This window comes from Pocillopora verrucosa, chromosome 9, assembly GCF_036669915.1.
Source record: "Pocillopora verrucosa isolate sample1 chromosome 9, ASM3666991v2, whole genome shotgun sequence".
In the NCBI taxonomy this organism is placed as follows: domain Eukaryota; kingdom Metazoa; phylum Cnidaria; class Anthozoa; order Scleractinia; family Pocilloporidae; genus Pocillopora; species Pocillopora verrucosa.
Genome location: NC_089320.1, coordinates 19,914,329 through 19,933,076, shown reverse-complemented (window position 1 = coordinate 19,933,076; position 18,748 = coordinate 19,914,329). Strand labels below are relative to the sequence as shown.

Genomic DNA, 18,748 nt, shown 5'->3' with positions numbered 1-18,748 from the left:
TGACAATACTTGCCAGGAACAATGTTTCTCAAATTTTAGGCACTATTTCATCGGCAAGATAAGGCAAGCAAGACAAACGCACCAAATCAATTAAGTCATCACATCTATTTTCCTCTGATGCCTGGTTCATTCAACCATTGTGAAAGTTTCCCGTCATTTGCATTTCCTTTTGGCAAATATTGATCTTCAGCACCCCTGATCCATTCATTGACAATAAAATTACATTTTTTATTAAATTAGCTGTATTTGCATGGTGAATACATCGGGACCTTCTTTTGTCAATTGAGAGTTAACCATCTTTAATTATCACCTGAACCTTAAAGCGGGACATATTGACAAGCGTTAAAAAACTACAATCGTTCTCAACGGAGAGAAGACGCCTCCATAAGCTTCAAACACAAATATGCTCCGTGTTATATTCGCTTTAATTCTTGCAGCCAGAATTTTGTACTCCTCAAGTAAGTCTTTTTGATCATCCTTTCTTTTATATTTTCTTATTTTCAGAGCGTGTTCTTTTTTTTGAGATCTAGTTCTCTTCAATTTCGTTTTAGACCTTGATTGCCGCGACAATTCTCTCAGAGTTGAAGATTTCAAAAGAGTTTCCGGTGGAGGAATTGTTGCTTCCTCTTGGTTTTCACCGTACTCAGATTTTGCGCCATGTCAAGGAAGATTAAACAACCAGAAAGGAACATGGTGTTCGAATCGGCCAGAAAAAGACCCCAGACCGTATCTTCAGGCAAGGAATTAGCTTTTTTTCTCTCTGCTCAGGGGTACAAAGACAACTGTTTCCTTGCTCTAAGGTGAAAAGCCACAAAATCCAGCCGAATGTCCTGAGCACTGGCCTAATGATGAGCCAGTGAACTGACCGTGTACGAAAGGGTTTTATGGTTTTATATTTAATCCCTGAGTGAGAGGTGCGCCATGAATAAGATTGAGTCTCACGAGCAATTCTGTCATATTTCAACTTAATTAAATAGCAATGATAGTGACAATACCCCATATTTAAAATAAATGACAACGAAGACGATGTTGACTTCGATGGCAGGATGGTGATGATAACAAAAAAGATTCTTCTCGGTCGATATCAAAGGCACCGCTAACATCTCACGGTTATTCATAGGTCGAGCTTCCTCAGCGAACTCGAGTTTGCGCAGTAGCCACACAAGGATCATCTATATATGCAACTGACTACGTAACAAAATTTGAAATCCAAACCTCGCTGGATAAGAGGAACTGGGTAACATACAAAGAAAATGGCACGAACAAGGTATAAACATCTTTTAGTGGAACAAGCTTGTTGATTTTAAAACTTACAAAATGAGAAGATAACCTCATAACCACGTACTTTTATAAATCATTCATGTTTTATTTATTTTGAAGCTTCATCGAGAACTAGAAAAGTACATACGTGAATTTGCATTTGACTCATATCACATTTTCAAAGTCAGTATGTCAGTTCCGACTTACGTTGGGTTGTTTCCAGAGAAGTTACTAGCGGATCTCTCTGAAGCTCTTTCTTTCCAACAGACTCACACAATTCAAAAAATCTATTTCTTTTCATCCTTTATCATTCAACAGATTTTTAAAGGTAACACTGACGCAAATTATAAGCTAAAAACGAACCTCGGTGAACCAGTTCTGGCCATGTTTGTCCGGTTTGTTGTCAGAGAATATAACAACTGGCCGTGCATGCGCGTTGAGGTCTACGGAGAACCAACTTGTAAGTCAGAAGGAGAGAAAAACCTTAAAAAATCTTGAATTCGACTCTGGTAATCATGGTAATTGTAAATTTGATCTTTAATCTATTTCATTTTGCAGATTGCACTGTGAAAACAAAGGGCAATGAATGTTGTGTGTTCCCATTTATGTTCAAAGGAGAGAGATACTTCACATGCATATCATACTCGTTTGGCAGAAAATGGTGTGCGACAACACCCGACTATGACAAAGATGCCAAATGGGGAAAGTGCTGAGCTTTTCTAATCAAGGTTTTTCTAGTTTTTCAGACTTAACAGAATTTGTTAGGAACCGCTGTTTGTTTCCTGTAACGTGATTGACTAATTTTTTCGCGCGCTCTTGGTAAAAGAAATAGCGCGGTAAATCAAGTTGTTTTAGCGAGTTTCAGAGAGGAAAGACTGATGAGCGTAAGGGGAGCTTTAGACGACCTAAAACAACGTTTCAAGCTAAGTTAAGTCCGAAAGGAAATTAAAAGAAAATCTTGTATTCGTATCAAGAGCAATTTCAGGGGCAGGAAACGATAAAACCCAGAGAGAGAGAGAGTGCGAGTCGCCGTCAAGTTTGAGCTTTTAACCCATTGAGCACTTCATCGTTATCTGAAGGCTGGTCTCAATTATCTTCACTTTTTTTTTGTCCTTTTTCAACAGAAAACTAGAAGTAAAGAGCAAGAGGCCGATGCACTTGCAGTTTCTACATTTGAAAGAAGAAAACATTATTTTTAGATAGCCTTGTAGCTTTGAAAAGCGTCTTACATCATACGTAGGTTTATCATTACAAACACGTAAAGCTAGAGAATATGCATTTAATAAACATGTTTGCTCACAAAATCCTCTCACACAGTAAATTTATTTTGAATGGTGTTAGTCCTCCTGCGGCCTTGGCTAAGAGCAGGTCTCCTAAAGTTGTAATACTAGTGCACAATCCCCGCGCTCCTTTATCTATGCGCTAAGTTCCTTATCAATTTTCTCTTTACGAGGATTCAGTTCAAACTTGTATATTTAAGAATGAATTTTAACAACGCTCATGAAATGCTGAAACAAAAGGAAGTGACGATCCATCCGAAAAAAAAGCAAGATCAACGCACTCAATTAGTCTTGCTTCAATTCATGCTACGGTGTTGCTCGCCCAACTATTGTAATTTTCAGCCAATTGTTTTCCTAAATTGTAAATATTGACCCCAAAAACAATCTTTAGCCCATTCTCTGATAAGCAAATTTATTCGCATTATTAGCCTAGCTGTGTTTACTTTTAAACTGTAAAAACCCTTGATGAATATTTTGATCGACATATGAATTCAAATGTTTTGCGTTTGTTGAAGGTTAGCCGTTTTTTTAGCTGCGCCATCGGCGAGAGGCGGACGCGTATAAAGCAAACCGTAAAACACTAGACTCCATCCCTGCACAGATCAAAAAGCTCCTTACAAGCTCAGTCAACGAAATGTTCAGGGTGATTTTCGCCTTAGTCCTTGTGACTATCTTTCATATCTCCTCAAGTGAGTCCAATTATTCTGGAATCTTTTTGTGATTGTCAGACAATGTCCTAAGATTGTAAAGTTCTGTTAAATCTGAGATTGTTTGGCTAAACACATGCCTTTCTCACCGAGCTCAAGATGTTGTGGTAAGCAAAAAAGAGGCCACGTCATTTTACAAACGCTTCTTTCTGGACAATGACATCTACGAAGAATGCTACGGAGAGGAATCGTGTGACTTCGAAGAAGTCGTCGAAAAGTACGGTCATTCGGAACAGTCGGTTGGTCAAATTTGATTTTATCTTTATTACGAACGAGTCGAATATTCATCTCTCATCGGCAAATTAGTCATTTTTTAATAATTTCCGTATCAATGTCATATTTCATCGACCAATTGCTGTTATGATCTTACTGATTGTGATAGACACTTCAACTTTGCGCGGGAAATTTGATTGAAATAATATAATCATTTAAATACATTAATATGTTATAACTTAAATATTCCTTGATGTTTTTTTTTCCTGTTGAAAGAAAGTTGATATCAATCCAACCAGAGACAAAAGCTAGTCGTTAAAGATAGCGGTGTTGTCTGTTATTTTAACAGGTATATTACTTTTAACCTCTGCAATACAACCTGGCAGGTAGTGGTTTTGGATGTGAATTGGAAGACCTATTTAGCCATTTTTAGTCATAATTAATTGAGCAATAGACATAACATATTTACTGAATGAAAATATCGGCATTGATAAAGTGTAAGTAAATCGAGAAAAATTTGTAAAAGATCTTGCAGGAGAAGGTTAGGTTGCGGAAATATTTCGGTTTTGTTTGCTCATAGTTTAGCATATAAAAAGGAAATGGCTCTTTCATTTGATTGTGTCTGGGCTTACATCAACGCTTTCTTTGCAGTATGAATACTGGAACACGTATACTTGTAACACCACCAATAAACGCTGTAAAGGTAAGTACCTAAGCTCAACTTTGATTCAAAAGGTCGCATGCATGGTTTTGAAATAACGAAGATAACATCTATCTCCCATAAGGGAAGGGTCAAATGTACCTTACCCACTATCCCCCCCTCCCCCCGCACCCTCTTAGTTGTGCCTGTTTCTTTTCTACATACATCAACCATTCAGACGTCGCCTGCCGTGGTTATCCAATCGGAATGGAGAGCGGAAAGATCTCGGATGAAAACATCGTTGCCTCCTCGTGGCAGGAACCCTTCCATGCCTTCCGACCTGAGAAGGGTCGTCTACACAAAGATGACGGTGTATGGTGTCCTAACACGTTGGGAGAAGTTGACAAGGGATATTACCTTCAAGTCGAGTTTCCAGGTCGATACAACATTTGTGCAGTTGCTTCTCAGGGTTCACCTCTGTATGATACAGACTGGGTGACAAAATATCGACTTCAATACTCCATGGACGGGCAGAACTTCACGTTTTACACCGAAAATGGGGAGGTCAAGGTAAGATTTACTTCTCCGCCAAACTGACTGCATAGCTGGTAAATCACTGAATTAATTGTTGATTGGCGCCCGATGTATAGGACTAAGTAATATTAAAACCAAAGCAATCACAATAGCCAATCAGAGCAAAGGAAATATTGCAAATAGCCAATGAGAACATATCGTATAACACTGTTAAAAGCGCGTCAAACTCGGGTGACCAATGGAGCAAGTCGCATTTCAGTTTTAAATTCATTGATTGAGAGGGTGGTATGAGTTTTCTGGACCAATAATAGAGAAAATAAACGCAAAAATTGAGCGATCCTTGATGATCTTCGACACTACAATCCTCGATTACTTTTGGCAATCAATCAAAATTTTATAAGAAGAAACCCGTCCTGCTCAAAATCAATTCAATGATCCTCGGCACCTCATGATTCTTTCAGGAGTTTTCCGGTAACACGAACGCTAAAGAGATGGTAAAGAATGACTTAAGCCGACCAATCACTGCGCATTTCATCCGCTTTGTCCCCGTTGAATGGAACTACAAGCCTTGTATGCGTGTTGAGGTCTATGGATCAGCCATTGGTAAGAGTTAAACTCACCTTTTCCTAAGCTGGAACCGAAAATTTTCGTAAATAATAAACTTGGCACTCCCTCCCCCCCTTATACACTTTTCTACTCGCCCCTAGCTTTCCTCGATCTTGCAATTAAACACTCAACACTTGCCGCCAGAAAATACGCATGCCATGCAAGCTGGACCTAAAATGTATTAACCTCTTAACTCCTAAGAGTGATAGGCATCTAATTTCTCCCAACATTATAACCCCTAAATCAAACATTAAGCTCATGACAATAAGGGAAATGACCCCAAACTTAAGAAGCCCTTGATTGTTAGACAAGTTCTCCTTGCAAGCACCAGAGAAAATGTATAGAGAAAGGTACGGAGAACGTGTGTAGTGATGTTAGGGTTTAAAGAGTGAAGACTTGTTCAGAGATAATAACAGTTCGGTTTTGATTTGTTATTTAAGCCTGTCCCTGGAAAACAAAGAACGACAAGTGTTGTGTGTTTCCATTCACATACAAGGGAAAGAAGTACTACAAGTGCATTGTAGACTGGGTCTGGATGCCATGGTGCGCAACAACTTCGAACTTTGACAAGGACAATGAGTGGGAGAACTGCCTTCCAAGTACGTACTGATTCACATCTAGTTTCTTATAACAACATGAAATATGTGTGGCCATGTTTTGAGCCCAGTTTAAAGGATGTGATAAACTGGGAAAACGATTCACCTGGAACATTGTCATAGATTACCTGCAGAATGGGGAAAGAATCATTCATAGAAATTATCTTGAATGGCTGCGTGTCTTTCTTAATTAAGCTGTTCTTTCCGTTCTGTCAGTCTTTAAGTACTATCCATTGATTTCTGTCTCCCATTGTAGAAAGCAAGCAATAAGATGAGCTACTACAAACCATTAGAGAAATGAGAATGTCACGTAGTGAAAATGATTTACATTGTCATAGGTTGCTTGCAGGATGGGAGGAGGAGGTGGGGGGGGGGGGGAAGGGGGGATTCTTCAAAGAAATAATCTTGAATAATTGCATGTCTTTCCTGATAAAGCGGTTCTTTTCGTTCTGTCAGTTTTAAAGTGCCTTCCACCGATTTTCTTTCTCCCTTTGTAGAAAGCAAGCAGTAAGAGGAGCTTCTACAAACCTTCAGGGAACTGAGAATAGTAGTGAAATAGCTGAATCAAGAAAATAAAGAAGCAGTTGCAGTGATTCTCTTAAAACATTAATTTAGTGGAAAATGTACTCTTGGCTCATTAACAACAACTTGGATTATTAAATAAAACTCTCCTGATTGCCACACCTAATTTATCAAATAACCCTGCAATTCATGTTTCCTTCTCCAAACCGACAAACGTGTGCTGAGGAATTCAATTTGAAACAGGCTTCGATTCATGTTGCGAAGACAGAGCATCTACACAAACCTCAGTAGAGGATTCACTCAACAGAGAATACAAACACGAAAGCCCCATTATAAAAAAATAACAATACCTGGAGTCGATCTTTCTCCTCCTCGTTATTTCTCTACCTACGTCTAGCCACTACAGGTGGCAATAAATTACTTTAGAATTCTATTATTTCATTCAAATTTCTTTGTGACATTTTTTCGAGAAAAATGACCTTCCTAAAAATGACCGTTACATTCTCATTTGAAAAAATCTTCTATTCCTTTAGTTTTCACTCAAATTTTTTTTTTTATCAATCTGAGTCACGATATGGATTCATGCCAATATCTCCTTCCGTTATACGCCAGTCTATTTGTACTGCGGACGAAACGTCACGAAATTCATCTTACGATAAATCTGAACACGTTCCTTTTTTTATTCCTAGTTTTCATTAACTGAATGGACGAAAACACTTCCATTTAATTGTCATGTGAACTATGTCATATGTTTCCCTTTCAAACACAGTTTCGTTTTTAAGTTTTTTTCCTCATCAGGGTAGATGATGAAGTTTTTTTAAGAATACGAAAAAGAATGAACGTACGGCACAAATTTTACCCGTTTTTGTATCGTAAAACATCGTTTTCAAATGAATTTGTGTGAAAGGAGCTTAACTCAAAGATAGTCCTCCAATAAACACATCTACCGACTGCCGACAATGTTATCGTTAGGTGAAAAATACTTGCACTTCAAACACTGCGACTGGCTTCCCGCTGAATCGAACCCTGTCGCTCGCCACCATAAAATGACTTTCTTCACCCTCCCTTCCCAATAATGCAACTGTTACTGTAATAGGCGGTCAGCAGTTTAGAGCTTGTTCCGGTCTCCCCCGATTAAAATGGTAAGAGATCGTCATCGTCGTTTTGTTCTTCGTCGTCACTCCCCTCAGCTATCTTAATGAGAGAATCCGCCTCGTCGTCATCTGAGACATCGAGCTAGAATGGAAAAAAACAACAAATAAACCAACAAAAAGAGGAACTTAATATAGTTGTTACAGGAAAACTATTTGTTGGGGCGCTTTTTCGATGAGTGTGGTAAACGCAAAACCAAAGTAATCACAACGGCCGACCAGTAGGTAGGATACAATGAGCGAATGAAAGCTCCTGGGAGTTCACAGTAAAAACAAGTTAACACAACCGCATATCGCAATTTGTTTCAGCTTGGCAAATGACTGATTAAAAGGGTGGCGAAAGTAAATAGAAGCAAAAACTAAGCGACCCTCGATGATCTTCGACACTCGGTTAAGAACTGTTAATAATAAGATTTGTGAAAACTAGTGTGCCCATTTAAAATAAGGCCAGTTAGATGTCAAGGAATACGATAACTTTTCTTAAGTGGCTGGGATTTCATCATTTCTGTCCTTTGTCGTTCGTAGATTTTAAGCAGTAGATACGCATAGTGCATTTGAGAGTGTACCATGAACCGAAAACAATGAGAGGCCTTAAGGTCTTGCCTTGTTAAGTGAAGCCTGTGTTTGGTGAACGAAGCGCGATAATGACGCACAGCGTTACAAGGAGTTCTGAGAGCTACTCAACCCAAGCCTCTTCCTTGTTTCTTTCTGCCCTACTAGTGTATCGGGTTCCCTTTACTGACAAAAAGCTTGGAACCTTCTGAGTTATTGACTATTGCTGAATTGAGAGGGTTGGATTACCTTTTGATATCTGTACGACGGATATTTAATCTCTTTGCGAAGAACATGTGTCTTGAAGTTTACCCTCAAACAAGAAATGATTCGATGCCTGCAATGAGAACAAATAAAAGTAAGAGTCAAAATCAGCATGTTCTATGCTGTCACGAAAAAGTATACTAGAGATACAGATGTCCCTCCATAAAGGGAGATCAAAATATATCAGTAAATAAGATGTTAAATCTACTCTTTTCGAATGTGGTTGCTTTGAGGTAGTAAGAATGACAAAAATGAAGTTCACTAACCTTCTGGAAGGTTTATAAAAAACAACAACAAACACAATGATCAAGAGAACGGCGAAAACCACACCAAATGCGATCCCTAAGTTTTTCTTTCCAGCAGACTTGACTGTTTTGTGTCCAGCTTCAGGAATATCTGTCACGTCGCGGCTCCTGGACACAAAAATAAAGCCTTATTAGAGAACCGGCAACTTTTGATCAACGGTTTTCCAACCATTGATTCAAATTAAAACCAAAATTAAAACCAAGATTGGGAAAGAGATCACACGAAGTGCGACAGGAAACACTTTTCAGTAAAATTGGCAAATTCAGAGGAAACATTTATCCCGTGAAATAAAGCTTGGGTTAGTATCCTTCCCACAATATCTGCACTGTATTTGTTTCATCTGATTGGGTCTGGACGAAATGACACATAAAAGGCGAGGGAAATGCACGTAATAACGCCATATATGGTTTTTGTTTTGCAGATGATTAACTGAGAGCGAAGCGCCAAATTTTTTTTCGGCCAATCCCAAAAAGCTTCTAAACAGGCTTGGTGAGACAGATGAATAGATGTTCTACTTACAAGTCTCCCGCGCAAACAATGGAAGTTGTCCAAGTGAAGAAATGATGATTGTTGCTCGACTTATAATCAAAATTGGGACTTCCCTAAGGAGGAAAAAAGTGACAAATTTCAATATCTTGCCAGCTTGAGGAGCCGTCTTGAATGACAATTCATACCGTCAGGGAAGAAATTGTCAAGTAGAAGCACCACAGTCATTGCTTTTCAGAATGACACTTATACTGTTTCGATCGTTAAAATTAATTCAAAATAACAGAATTATTAGAATACAATACCAGACGAATGATCAGAAACGCTGTGGCATGGGGATCACAACAGCGACTGATAACTATAATCACTTAAAATGTTACATAATTGACTTCTTAAGACAAGGAGAATGCGCCAACTCTTACCACTTCCTCATCTGAACAATGAAAGTTTATCACAAGCACGAAGCCATCACTTGCCGTCATCTCAAGCGAAAAAATGGCGTCTACAAAGTAAATGATAGTTACGAATTCTCGAAAGTAAAAGAGAATACTCTAAGCGAAGAAACCATCAGATTCTGTTCAGATCTTCGGATTTCGTGCCAGTAGGCTCTGCCACTGACATTAAGTCGATAGATGGTGAGCGAGGTCGTGAAAGAGCCTTATAGGTGACAAACGTACTGCTATTATCAGCAATATCAAAAGCGCCAGGAACGAGGGGTGTAAAGGAGAAATGAGTGACACGTGATTAAGCCAAAAAATAATACACGACGCATGAATTTTACAGAAATACAAGGTAAGGTGGGATTGAAGTTTTCCCTTTTAAATTCACGACGTGTAAAACACTGTTTAAAGTACATGTGACCCGTGAAACGAGATCAGGACCCTCTCTTTGCTACCCTCTTGAAAATGAAACAGATCTGTAAAGGTGGCAACTTTGCGCTTTACCGTCGAATAAAGAAATTATTGTACATTTGTCACGGGTGAAAGTCTATTTGTTAGTCTGACCACTCATTTTAGGAATTCTCTGGCAATATTCTGCATGTGTTGGTAGTAAACGTCCAACCTGAAATACTTAGGTGTCCTCGCCAAGTATTGTTTAAGATAATTACTTTCAGCTTCCTGCCGTAACCAATGAGTGCAGTATAAAAACGTATAAACTTTAATCCAAGAGAGAAAATTTTTTCGGCACTATTTTCCTTGCGAGTTAATCAGATAAAACGTACCTTCATAATAAATACTTTTATGCATCACAATAAACTCTTTGTTCCCACGGCACACTGAAGTCTCGTCTCCATGACAGTTCGATGGTAACTCTTTAAATCCCTTAAGTTTACCACAAACGTTGATGTAATAAAACACTGCTTTACCATGTTCGTCTTGTCCAATAACTCTCCACGTGCTGAGGAGTAGTCACAAAAAACCGGCATTAATTTAATTCCCTCTACGAGCAGCCTCATCAACATTAGGAACAATCCATGCTGATGAGTGACATAGTTTATGTCATGCACACAACCTATGTGTTTTTTAATAACTGTTGTTTTTACACTCTGAAGACTTCCGGAAAATGATGTCTCCGTTTGTCAAATATCTGTAGATTGCTCTTCTTTGATAAAAATATTGTTTTGCAATGTAAGGACCTTTGTCTTCTGGCTGTCAATTTGATTTTTCTTCTTTTCATTATTTTCATGTGCATGTGTGGCTCCTGCCACATGCTATTAGCTTAACTTTGAATATTTTCGTCATGTATTTGTGTGTGTATGTCTATGTTTATGTTTGTTTGCCTCACGTCTCTGACCTCAACAATTAAAATATATTTTCTTTGAACTGAACACCTGGTATTTTCAAACCCTTAGCCGTTTCGGTGAGCCAGAAACCCTATCATCATCGTTCTTTCGCGTTGGTTTAATGTCATACACTGTAGGGGCCAGCTACGCTTAACGAAAATAAATACGACACAACAACTTGTATGCGTCCAGATTCCTTGTATTCTCGTAAACAACGATTTACATACGAGGATCTATCCGGCGATGATTCGAAGTTACTGCTTCTTACAAGATAGCCTCAAAATCCTTAGCTATAAACTAAATTTGACAAAAAAACACAAAAAAAAAGGCAAAGAAAACTTACAAACAACGCCCAAGCAATGCACATGGCGAGAGAAACTGCGCCCTAGGTATATTGTCAGCGGTGCTACAGAATGTGAGTAAATTCAACGAATCGTACACACACTATTTCTAGAACCAAAAGACAACCCAACAAAATCTTACCTTTCGGATCCATTCACAAGTTTTTTCAAATCAATGCTTCTGCCCGTGACCGGATGTTTGATGACACAATTGTTTTCGTCAATTTTTTTTCTGCAATGGAATTGGAGGAAATGAAAAAAAACAGAAAATCTTTTCAAAGCCTAATGCCGAGAGAAAGAAATTCCAAGCGGGCTGATAAATCTTAATTCACATTAAAAAAGTGGAACAATCAGGCGAGGTAACAAGGGAAATTAAACATTTCTGAAAAATCATAGAATAAAGATGAAAATAACAGAAGAAAGAAAGGAGGAAATGTTATAAGTTTCAGTTTGGAGGAAACAAACGCTTGAAGACGGTGGCACTTGTGTTTTTTAAGTAACTACATCAGAAAATTTTAGGTCTCTTAGACATTGCAAGATATTTTGGTACCATCCCCTCAGTTGGTGGTGTAAATTGGCCTCCAGAAACTGATTGAAAAGCTGGCGTTTCGAACGTTAGCTCTACGTCTGAGCGAACAGAGATATTGTGGGTTGTGCGTGGTTTTATACAGAAATATGGAGAAAGTTTAACAGACTGAAGGCGACCAACCATCTGTAACCAACAGAGGTCAAAGAGGCCTGGGGTGCTGAGAAGATGAATTTGTTTAACAAACAAGAGATTCTTTAGTTGGTGATCATTTCCTATATTCTCATGGCTTAAATGTATGATTTAAGTGTGATATTGTTAGGAGAAGTTAGATGTTAGTCACTCGTAGGGATCAAATGGTTAACTTAGTGTTCAAAAATCCATAGGTTTTCCTTCTCCCTACTTTTGTTTCCTTAAGCAGTTTTGTAATAGCGTTTTTAATAGCCAATTGCGCATGCTTGAGCGGCGTTTAACCGCTGTGTTAACAGTACACCTCCTTTATAGAAAACAAATATGAAGTAACACAGTCGAAGAACTTAATTTAGGCAATCCTCACCTTCCCACTCTACAAGCTACCGAGCTTTTCCAGTTAATAACAAAAACGCAAGATTGCCACTCTTCTCTGTGGAAAAAAAGACGAACGCGACAGTGATTAAAAAAAGGTTACACGTAATACAGAACAATTCCTATGGATCAATTGCTTTCTTCTGGATGTGATGTTTCCTCTCATTTACCGTTAGTTTCTGTGTAAAGCCAGCAGCAGGCAAACCTTTTCCACTCAAGTAGACGGATATTATAGTCTTCAATTCGTACAACATACCTTGATAAAGAAGGCTGACCAACATGATTTCCACAATCAAAATAGAAAACGACTTTGGACTCCACACCTCCTCTGCAACCATCGACTGGTAGCCCTGTATACGTTAACTGAAGCTTACCACCTGTAAAAAAGAAGTGAAAAAAGGATTCTCAGTTCTTTCTTCATTTCGCCCATCTCCCTTGCTATCCCATTTTGCTCTGTCCCACCACCAATTGACACACATATTACCCCAGTGTCTCCTCTTCCTTCTCTTCGCACCACCCTCTCTTCCCTAAAGTAGTTCTTGTATCTCAAGTCTGTCCCTTCTTTCCATCGATACCTTTGCCCCTCACCAGATTCTTCCATTCAATCGCAATCCCTGCTTTTTCTGGAAGATTTCTTCTCTAAATCTTTCTCCTGCCCTTGCTTTCTTCATCGATTGCCCTGCATGTCTCTTCTTTCAGCAAGTCTCCAACATGACTCCCCTCCCCTCCCCTCCCCTCCCCCCTAATACATCTCTCACTACCCTACGACCAGCATCCATCACCTTTGCCTTTCCCTCAACTAACATTACGCCTCTGTGTCTCGTATTTTCAGCCTTGTATGTTTCTGCCCTCTCCTCGCAGGTCTGGCCCACCCATTACACCCATGTAACTAACCCTGTATCTATTGACCGGCTGGGTTACAGGCTGGTAAGACACATAGGCATGAAAATCAGCAAAGAGAACGTGTATTAAATACTTTAATTGCCAGTTTCTGTCATTGGTTATCCTGTGTAATCGGACCAGTCCGTCCGAGCATTTTAAGTCACGTGATTTTACCGTGGTTCATTCCAGTTTGGGTCAAACCTGGGCGCTAAGCGTTTTCTTTCGCTTTGTTCATATTTCGCTTGTATACGGCTAAGGAACCGGTTACTGGACTGTCATTTGTCAAGCAACTTACGGAAACCAAAGGATTGAACATTGTAAACTCGTGGATTAACGGTTACGGTAACACGATTTTTGGATTGTAAACTACCGGACAGCGTCAAGCGTTTCGCTGATCTAGAGGAATAAAGAATGTATTTTACGGCTGATACAAATACTCACCTTTAAAAGAGATCATCTGCGTGCTTGTGAGCCCGAGTACGTTCACTTTGTCTTGTCCTGCTCTTATCATACAAACTGAGGCAGAAGACGGACAACCTGGAAGCAAACAAATCAATTTTAAAAATTGGAAATGTAAATAGATAGACAAACGAAATCTATGATAATTTTACGACATTAAAGTATTAGCTCAAATCACTGCTTTTCAGCTTCCTTGACGATAATACTAAGATACCTTTGGGACCACCACTGATGCCTCTGCAAATGTTTATCCAGAATCTAAGAAAAAAAAAAGAGAAAAAATATTTCAGCCTGACCTCGCAAATCCTTAAGAACTTTTTTAACTAAATTTGAATAAAAGGAAGAACAAAGACCTACAAAGGATAAACGTAAACAACACAAAGAGCTAATGGGAACGCCGCGCCATGCTGTTGATCTTTGAAATTTCTTCTCCTATGTGATCTTATAAGCTAACAACCGTAACCAATGATTCCTGCCCAAGTTTGATATTCGACATAAAACGGCCCACTTCAAAAGAGGGTTTTCACAAAATGAAAAATACCCTACCGTCATAAAATAGTCGCCAGAAATTAAATCAAATACACGACAGCGACCGAAATCGGACGAACGTGATCGAAAACGAACGTTACTATTCAAAATCGAACGAGATCGTCCGAAATCGGACGGAAGAATCCAAAATTCGACTGAAGTATCCAAAAACTGCCGCAAGCGGACGATAACGTCAGAAATTGGATGATAGTATCGAAAATCGAACAAAAGCGCTGCAATCAAACGGAAGTGTCCTGAAACGAGCGATAGCCTCCGAGATCTAATGGGAGTGTGTAAAAACGGACGATGGCATCCGAAACCTGAAGATAGCATCCAAAATTGGTGACCTTTGCTGCTAATTTATTCAAGTTGATTTTTCCTTCTCGCCAAGGCGACCAGAACAATCGCACGGCTGTTAAATAGAGAATATTAGAAAAAGAAAGCAAACGGAAATAATGAAGAGAGTTCAATGGAAAATGAATAGAAACGAGCAGTGACATAGCTGTAGAGCAGAGGTAGGTACCTGTCTTTATGACTCGTTGTGTAATTCCAGCTTCCTGTTCGACTTGTTAGGAGTTGCAGGTCGTAAGTAGTACCGGAATCACTGTAACTGCACACCCGCTCAAGCGGAGGACATACTAAATTTGTTCTGAATATAAAATCTGCACCGTTTTTCTACGAAAACCAAAACAACATTTTTGAAAGGTAATAATCACCAAGCCAGAATAAACAGAACAAAGAGTAGTTCCATGAAAAAAGAATTAAAATCACTCACCCCATATGATTGCATTTGTGGCTGCCCACGATTCGTCTGCTTTCTGTCGCAAATAAAAGTTATTTTTGATTTTACATCAGCATCTGAAAAACGACAGAAAAACAAATTGTTCCAAGTACAGTATATACACCTTACTCGATGGTTTAACCTATAATACGCTCGGATATTTTGAGAGTTGCGTAGTACTTTTACAAGCCCCTAAGGAGCGATAAAAAATACAAGCAATGAGCAAATTATCCGCTCGTATTGCATATTAAACCATTAAATAAGGGATTTATCAGTTCACTTTATATCATTTTAATTTGAGTTTGCGAAACTTATCTATACATCGTATCAATTGCATATAGAGTACATGTAAGACGAAACCAACATGAAAGAAAACAATCAAGTGTTCTCTGTGCCCAACAAAAAAATCTGTGTATATGAGAGCGATCTCTGCAGTAGTGAAAATAAGGCCTGCAAAAAAATTCAGGCCTGTTCGGTATTTAAACCCATGACCTCTGCGATACCGATGCGGTGCGGTACGTGTCGATACCGGTGCAATGCGGTATCTGACGCGTATCTGATGAGTCCAAGGACTCACAGCCGGGAAAATGGAAGTTGTCAAATTGCGATTGGTTTAAATATCACCTCTACTGAATTGGCTTATAGCCCACGTCACTAACTTAATTAATTTTTTTTTTACGCAAATTACTCTTTAGTCTTATTTTACTAAGCACTTACCTTTACACTCTTTATTGCAGTACTGCAAAATCAACATTTCGTCCTCCCTGAAGAAACTCATACTTCTGTGCTCGTACCGACCCAGGCTTTTGTACGACTTAGTGCCATTATTCGTAACCATGCATACTCCATCGCCTTCGCAGCGTCCCTTTTCCAACTTCAACGGTTCGCAAACGGACAAATAGAAGAACTTTGGGTCATTTTCATTTCCCTGGAGAAAAAGGGAAATAAAATTTCCTCACAATATTGTCTATAAAATTATTTTCTATGAGTAAGATGAGTAGAAAGATCTTTCCACGACTTGACCGTAACGAACTGGTTTCTGAAACGCTTACTTAGATAATTTTTTGTCATTGTTTAAAAAAAATAGCTGCAACGAATGAAAAATGTTGAAACATTGCACACATTGCATGAATGAAAGCTGTTTATTCAGCTGCAAGAGAGGCTGACAACATTTCACACGAGGTGCTGTCAGTCTCTTCACGTATGGCTGTACTTAAAGTGCTTTTGTGACGTCGTCAAACTTAAAATTTATAAATTTAAATTTATGCATTTGAAAAAGTTATACTCTCCTTATCACTTCCTGTATTGGTAACTTTATCCCTAAATGACACTAAAATAAGTCCGGCTAAGACAGTGAGCTGCAATTAATCATACCACTGTGAAATGATGAGAACCAGGAGAGTTCAAGAGCGGCTTGAGGGAGTAAACTTGTCCGGTACCATTGTCAAACACTCTGCAGTTTTCAAGATCTACTTTCTGAATGTTAGGACAAGCAGCGACTGTGGCCCAGCTGATATGAATGGTACACTTGTCCTCTGACTCCAAAACAGGATGACCCTGAAAAACAAAACCCAACAAATAAGTAAAATGGAAAGCAAAAATTTTTAACTTGTAAGATTAATTGGGTACAAGGTCATCTTACCGAGGCTAGTGGTGCGAAAATAATTTGTCATTTCCTTCAGATATATATCTCTTTTCTTTTTACCCCACTTTGATAATTTCAATCGCCAACAAAACCTCTCAACGCCATCTCCTAAACTCTCAACTCCACACCATTTCCCTCGGCAAGATGACCTTTGATTGGTTATTATTTCAGAGATTTCAGAACAAGCTGTAAGTTGAGTCAAACGGACGGAACGAATGATCACTCGATTGACTATTTTCAAGAATCACTCAAACTTATGAAATTCAGTGGTAAGGTTATTCGAGTGTTTGTATTGTCAATAGCCATAAAAAAGAGACGCTAGGGAAAAACTAGAAAAAAATTCTCAAAGGAATTTAACGCAAAAGAAATTCGCCCGAGCATGAACTAATCCTATTGTACAATCAACAAAGAAAAAGTAAAAAGGTTTTTCACAGACTCACCAATTCACCATATGAACAACGAAACTTAAAGTTGACTTCTTTATCGGAAGTATCATCCGAGCACTTGGTCGGACTTGTGTAAACAAGATTCACCTCTCCGCTCTTGACTACCACTGGGGGTTGTACTGCTTTTCCTAGGTCCTGGTCAACAATAAAATGGACATTTCGCCTTACTGCATTACAAAAATGTCATTTTTTCTTAGAGGACTGATCTGTACAAACGCAATGACTTCCAAGAACAAACAATAAATTTTAACACAAACTTTAACATTTTTACACAACAATTAACCATATTGGCATCATATCATTGAAAATGGGCATTTGGTGTACGCCTTTCTACACCGAATTTCATGCAAAAAATATTTGCGAAAAATCTCAAAAACAAATTAAATAACACCACATCACAATCACTTGCAACAGAAAGTCCCTTGAAGAAAGAAAGGCTTGTCTTCCGAGCTCAATTATCAGCCACTCAAAACACAAGATTGGCTTCACCTTGTGCGCTTGCATTTTACCTGATATTGTTGATTTTTCAGCCCATTTGTCCAGACTTTACACGCCCAGGCACCTGCTGGACAATTTATTCCTGGCATGGGTAACAAAGGGCGGCACAGATTTACATAATAAGAGGCAGTGCGTTTCTTACCGTCCCCTGGTATCACCTGTTCAACAACGGAGACAAGTATTATACATAGGGAGGCTTTTGGGACAATTTCCACCTTTTTTCGAAAATAAAAAGTTCCTATCGCATTAGCCTTAGCAAAAAAAAAGAAAGATTATACAATCACAATTTGTGAACTGATAGATGAACTTAACTTAAAGTATCAAAATGGCATTTGCTCGCTTCTATCTTTATACCTTAATATCCAATTCCTTCAATTATAATTTTCCCCTCTAGCTGCGAACATTTCCATTTTCAGAAACTTCTATGTTCCATAAGGCTAGCACAATCTAGCAGATGACTTGGTCTGCTCTTGTCTTTCGTGTTCAGGATAATATGACAAATTTTTGAGGAGAATATGCATGTTAACCCTTTAACTCCCATAAGTGACCAAGACAGAATTTCTCCCTACAATTTCAAATCAATATCAAGCTAAAAGGTAATGAGAATAAAGAAAAATATCAATAAGAGAATTATTAGTTGATGTATTATCAAAATCTCAGAACTACCCCTGTAAAAATTGTATCGCAGATAGTAATGAAATCTTGGGAGTGAAAGGGTGGATTACTCCAGAAAGCTGCAGAGCATGCGTAGAACGTTGATATGATAATCTGAAATCCCTGTATGGTTCAAAGTCTTTCAAGTTTACCCAAATACACTTTTACTCCTCCATGCCTCACCTTGTTTCTTTTTTTTCTTTCTTTTTTTGCGGGGGGGGGGGAGAATTTTGTTTGTTTGTTTGATAGGTTAGTTTTCTCTGAATACTTCTAAGTTGTATGCTTCTTTCCTGATGTGTAAAGCATTTCTGCGACCTGTTGGAAAATGCTGAAATCTTTGACGGTTATGTCAACAAGCCTCTTTAAAGTGTTGCATATTACCTCCCAGTTAGCATCCGTGCGCATGAGCCGCGAAAGACTGTATTGTACTGTTGTTCCATCCTTGTCATTTTGAAAGGCTGCACATTCATACTGCCAATGAAGTTCGAGGAAGAAAATGTGAATTACAAGAATAGTAAGAATCA

General features: G+C 38.7%; 3 protein-coding genes across 3 annotated transcripts in view; 2 read left to right on the top strand and 1 right to left on the bottom strand.

The window, feature by feature from the left end:
* The first annotated feature begins 317 nt into the window (after positions 1 to 317).
* LOC131793745 (lactadherin) lies at positions 318 to 2,549 on the top strand. The gene is made up of 6 exons (XM_059111224.2): positions 318 to 458; positions 552 to 736; positions 1,121 to 1,267; positions 1,579 to 1,720; positions 1,819 to 1,988; positions 2,385 to 2,549. The coding sequence occupies exons 1-5, from the start codon at positions 404 to 406 to the stop codon at positions 1,971 to 1,973; spliced, it is 684 nt and encodes a 227-aa protein (XP_058967207.1). The 5' UTR covers positions 318 to 403; the 3' UTR covers positions 1,974 to 1,988; positions 2,385 to 2,549.
* A 512-nt stretch (positions 2,550 to 3,061) lies between these two features.
* LOC131793605 (discoidin, CUB and LCCL domain-containing protein 2-like) lies at positions 3,062 to 6,501 on the top strand. Its single transcript, XM_066171718.1, has 7 exons — positions 3,062 to 3,230; positions 3,327 to 3,486; positions 4,112 to 4,163; positions 4,339 to 4,670; positions 5,096 to 5,237; positions 5,681 to 5,839; positions 6,334 to 6,501. The coding sequence occupies exons 1-7, from the start codon at positions 3,175 to 3,177 to the stop codon at positions 6,345 to 6,347; spliced, it is 915 nt and encodes a 304-aa protein (XP_066027815.1). The 5' UTR covers positions 3,062 to 3,174; the 3' UTR covers positions 6,348 to 6,501.
* LOC131793604 (cation-independent mannose-6-phosphate receptor) overlaps positions 6,430 to 18,748 on the bottom strand; it is a 31,856-nt gene continuing 19,537 nt past the window's right edge. The window contains exons 19-36 of the mRNA XM_059111031.2: positions 18,606 to 18,695; positions 17,582 to 17,728; positions 17,067 to 17,207; positions 16,356 to 16,538; positions 15,699 to 15,909; positions 14,976 to 15,058; positions 14,724 to 14,875; positions 13,887 to 13,930; positions 13,655 to 13,750; positions 12,588 to 12,708; positions 12,324 to 12,389; positions 11,384 to 11,473; positions 10,340 to 10,515; positions 9,540 to 9,619; positions 9,151 to 9,233; positions 8,592 to 8,738; positions 8,311 to 8,398; positions 6,430 to 7,594 (exon numbers count right to left, since the gene is read on the bottom strand). Of these exons, the coding sequence (XP_058967014.2) occupies positions 7,493 to 7,594; positions 8,311 to 8,398; positions 8,592 to 8,738; positions 9,151 to 9,233; positions 9,540 to 9,619; positions 10,340 to 10,515; positions 11,384 to 11,473; positions 12,324 to 12,389; positions 12,588 to 12,708; positions 13,655 to 13,750; positions 13,887 to 13,930; positions 14,724 to 14,875; positions 14,976 to 15,058; positions 15,699 to 15,909; positions 16,356 to 16,538; positions 17,067 to 17,207; positions 17,582 to 17,728; positions 18,606 to 18,695 (2,100 nt within the window). The 3' untranslated portion in view covers positions 6,430 to 7,492. The remainder of the gene's footprint in view (positions 7,595 to 8,310; positions 8,399 to 8,591; positions 8,739 to 9,150; positions 9,234 to 9,539; positions 9,620 to 10,339; positions 10,516 to 11,383; positions 11,474 to 12,323; positions 12,390 to 12,587; positions 12,709 to 13,654; positions 13,751 to 13,886; positions 13,931 to 14,723; positions 14,876 to 14,975; positions 15,059 to 15,698; positions 15,910 to 16,355; positions 16,539 to 17,066; positions 17,208 to 17,581; positions 17,729 to 18,605; positions 18,696 to 18,748) is intronic.